General features: G+C 51.5%; 1 protein-coding gene across 1 annotated transcript in view; it reads right to left on the reverse strand.

The window, feature by feature from the left end:
* PPP3CC (protein phosphatase 3 catalytic subunit gamma) overlaps positions 1 to 2,897 on the reverse strand; it is a 22,365-nt gene extending 19,468 nt beyond the window's left edge. The window contains 2 exon segments of the mRNA XM_017731867.1: positions 2,328 to 2,452; positions 2,675 to 2,897. Coding sequence (XP_017587356.1) covers positions 2,328 to 2,452; positions 2,675 to 2,702 — 153 coding nt within the window. The 5' untranslated portion in view covers positions 2,703 to 2,897.
* Between the last annotated feature and the right edge of the window lie 1,515 nt (positions 2,898 to 4,412).

Here is a 4,412-nt window from a genome sequence, read left to right on the forward strand (position 1 = left end):
CTGCTGCAACATGGGGCGGGGAAAGGGAAGGAGGAGAGGCAAAAGAAGCAGGAAATAAAATATTGGGCTTTTTTTGCCCCACCACCTCTGCTCTCCAAGCATCATCCATCACCTGGAATTCTTCCATATTATCACAGCAGAGAGGAAAAGTGGGCATGGATTTGAACTAAAAGGGGGCTTAGATGGGATATTGGGAAGAATTTCTTCCCTGTGAGGGTGGGGAGGCCCTGGCACAGGTTGCCCAGAGAGGCTGGGAGAGAATTCCTCATCTCTGGAAGTGTCCAAGGCCAGGCTGGACAGGGCTTAGAGCACCTGGGATAGTGGAAGGTGTCCCTGCCCAGGGCAGAGAGTGGAATAAGATGGGATTTAAGGTTCTTTCCAACCCAAACCATTCCATGGTTCTGTGGTGATCCCAGCACGGAGACACCAGGGTGCTGATCCCCAGCACTTCTGGAGATCTGGGAGTAAAATCTCCGTGTCAGAGCAATCCTGGGCTAAGAGCACAGAGTGGGAGCAGCACTTTCCCACCTTGGATCTACAGAATCCACACACAGACACAGGGCCCAACACCTCTCATTTGAAGGTTCCTTGGTTAACACCACAAAAATCCCCCTGTGACCTCAGGAGGAGCTGCTGTGGGGGAACACAATCCCTTTTCCAGGTAAACACACTCCCACTGCAAACCCAGCCCAGCAACCCCGAGGAGCAGTAGGACGTGTCCTTCTCCTTCCTCCCTGGGGGGCTCCTCCTGCCAGCACCACCCCAAATCCCAAAAAATCCCAGCAGCCCCAGCCCCACCTCTGCTCCATCCGTCCCCGCTCCCCTGGAAGCGGCTCCTCGTCACACCTTGGCTCCCTGTCAGGATTCCGGAGCGCGGGGCTGGAAGGGAGCCAGGGGCTGCTGGAGCTCAAGCTGTCGGCCCTGCTCTCCCGAAATCCTCTGCAGAATCCTTCAAAGAACCTCTCACACTCATCCCTGACACTTCCACCCCAAAAATTTTCACTGGGTAAGATTCCTCTGCACACCCAGCGGCTCGGCTGTTCCCACAGCCTCTTTTTTTCCAAGAGAAATCACTCCCTCTCTTATTCCAGCTGATTTCTGCCACCTTTCAGGCCCCTGCTGCCCCAAAAGCCCTCCCTTACTTTGCTTCCAACTGGGATAAGTGCTCCACTTCCACTCGGCCCTGCCTCTGTGAATCCAGATGGCTGCAATCCCTCGGGATTTGTGGCATTTGCTAATAGCTGTCCCTTCCTGTCCCATCCCAGCTCTCCACTGAGCCAGCAGCAGCCGCTGGGATCCACTGAACCCTTCCTCCTGCAGACCAGTAACTCCCAGCACTGCCCAGTTCAGGCTCGTGGCATCCCAGGGAGCTGCATGGCCCCGTCCCAGCCCAGGTGACTTTTGCTCCTTTCTCCTGACCCCATTCCTGTGTTTCCAGAGGGAAGCAGTGACTCAGGCACGTGGCCCTTTCTCCTCCTGCTCAGCTGAATCCTGCAGGTTTTTGCTCCCCACTGGTGGGATCCTGCACCATCCCCTGTCCCTCTGCTGCCCCTGAGTGACAGCTCCAAGTGACATTAAAACTCCACTCCAGAGGGCAGAGTTCAGGCTGTAACCCCCTCGCTGCCACTTCATTGTCACTGCACAAGGATCCAAAGCTCAGTCATGGCATTGGGGCATCATTTTCCTGCCCAAAATCCCACTGGCAGTTATCAACATCGTTTTCATCCCATGCAGAACTCGACTGGAGGGTAAATCCAGCATGAGAGATCTGGGTTTAGTGTTTGGAGTGATTCTGAGCTGTATTTGAGTTCATTCTGAGCTGAATTGGCTTGATTTTGAGTTGCATTTAACCGAGTCTGAGCTGGATTTAATTGAGTCTGAGCTGTATTTTACTGAGCTGTATTTAAACTGATTCTGAGCTGAATTTAACTGATTCCGAGTTGTATTTTACTGATTCTGAGATGTATTTCAACTATTCTGACCTGCATTTAATTGATTTTGAGCTGTATTTAACTGATCCTGAGTCGCACTTAATTGATTCTGAGCTGAATTTCATTGAAACTGAGCTGTACTTTAGTGATTCTGAGCTGAATCTGAACTGATTTGGAGCTGGTTTTAACTGATTCTGAGCTGTATTTTACTGAGCTGCATTTGAACTGATTCTGAGCTGAATTTCACTGTTTCTGAGCTGAATTTGAACTGATTCTGAGCTGAATTTCACTGTTTCTGAGCTGAACTTGAACTGATTCTGAGCTGAATTTTAACTGAGGTCCAACACTTTGGGTTCCTTCAGCCCCAGCACCCGCAGGCTCCGCTTCCTTTGTCACCTCTATACTGAAGTAGCCTCTGTCCACGTAGTCCCCCAGGAAGAGGTAGCGGGTGTTATTGGGTGATCCTCCGACTTCAAACAGCTTCATCAGGTCGAAAAACTGCCCGTGGATGTCACCACACACTGGGGGAGGAAGAACAGCACAAAAGAGGCACAGAATTACCACGCTAAGAAAAGCAAGGTCACGACAGTAGCGAGGAGCAGAGCTGAGCGAGCACCGGCAAAATCCTCTCTTCCGAGAGCTCAGGAGAGTTAAAAAACTTGTTGTGGGTGGAAGGAACACGGCAAAAAAACCTGCTGGGCTTATCCTGGTTGTTGTTCAGGACTCCAGCCCTGAGCTCTGACCTGTGATAGGAGCCTCCACCTCGATCATGGTCTTCTCGTGCCTCAGGATGGCGGCGCCGTCGTTGATGATTTTCAGTGCCGCGTCCTCCTCCAGCCGCCCTTCCTTCACCAAGTGGCTCTTGAGGACGTCGAGCCTCGGCTTCCCATCCTCAAACACCTCCTTCAGAGTGAGCCGCTGCGTGGGAGGGAATGGGACAGCTGGAAAGGCAAGGGAAGGGAAGGAGTCAGCAACACGGCGCTTCTCGGGGAGAGGGAATGACAGGCTTTGCTTCCGAGCCTCGAGCTGACACCCAGAAGTGGAATTTCCACTGAAGTGATGCTCTGGAATACTGAGAGAGGAGCTGAGCTGCCAGAGCTGCTGGATTCACCCCTGAGCTTGGCTAGAACCCCACCTGGTGAAGCCTAAACGCCACCTGCACCCATCCCAGAGCGGCCTCCCAATCCCGAGGGGATGGTCGGCATCCGAGCCTAGAACAGATCCCACGGAAATATCGGCAAAACCAGGAAAACCAGGAACCAGCGACTCAGGTAGGAGGATCAACAGGTAAAATTTTTCCTTATCGGAAACCACACACCCCCAAAAAGCAGAATTTGCTCCTCTCCACCCCAACACCTCAAAAAGCTTCACCCCCAAAAAGCAGAATTTGCCCTTCTCCACCCCAACACCTCAAAAAGCTTCACCCCCAAAAAGCAGAATTTGCCCTTCTCTGCCCCAACACCTCAAAAAGCTTCACCCCAAGCTTAGAAATCGGTAAATCTTGATGGAATCCAATATTTAAGGTAAGTTAAGGTCTCATCAATTTCCTTAGTTTTTAACTCTGGATAGAAAAACACTCCATCAAAAGCAGCTATTTTTATTATTTTTATTATTATCACCATCATCATTTCATGGAAGGGAATTGGATGGTTTGGGAGAAGGTGACCTGTAGCAAAAATTAAGTAAAAAAAAAAACAGAAAAAAATCAGTTTTCAGTAAAAACCTTCTGAATTCCTCATCTCCCTCCTCCCAGGCCTGGCTAATTTAAAAAAGGTGGGAGCACACATGACCCCGGTGTAATATTTAAAGGCTGTAGAGTGTCTTGAATTAAAATTAATTCCAGGAAGGAGGCCTGGATGCTTGGGAAGAACTGGGAATAAAATCCTGTGCAACAGCCCCCAGTGCGTGGCCTGGCTGCTGGCAGCTCCTGCAATCCATGGAGTGATTGGAATCTTATCCCAGGGATCGTCTCAGATCTTCTGAGCCCATTTCCTTCTCAAAACCAGGAAAACCAGGATTTCCTCACCCTCTGGGGTCAGCCCTTTCAGCATCCCCTGGCCATGGCAGGACCAGAACGACCCCAGCCAAGCTCTGCAGAGAGAGCGATCCCGCAGCTGGGATGAGGAGGAGATGCTGGGACGGGGTTTGCTTTGGGATGCGCCACACAGAGCCCCAGGAAAAGCCTCTTATCCCAGTGCAGATCCCACAGGGAGCTGGCATCACCCTCCCAGCCCGAGGGGTAACGCACACACCTCCCAACGAAGTGCTGGAGGCTCTGCTGTCCGTACGGAGGCAGGCAGCCGGACGTAACACCTCACCTCTGCCAGGCATCCCCCAAAATATCCCAAAATCTGGAATGTGATGGGTCTTCCACAGGGATTTTAATGATGGTGGTGCCAGTCTGAGTCTGAGTAAGCGCCTCCAGCAGCCCCCATGAGGAAGGAACCCACCCACTGGATAATGAACTGTCTTTCCATCATT

Source organism: Corvus brachyrhynchos, unplaced genomic scaffold, assembly GCF_000691975.1.
Source record: "Corvus brachyrhynchos isolate BGI_N302 unplaced genomic scaffold, ASM69197v1 scaffold150, whole genome shotgun sequence".
Taxonomy (NCBI): domain Eukaryota; kingdom Metazoa; phylum Chordata; class Aves; order Passeriformes; family Corvidae; genus Corvus; species Corvus brachyrhynchos.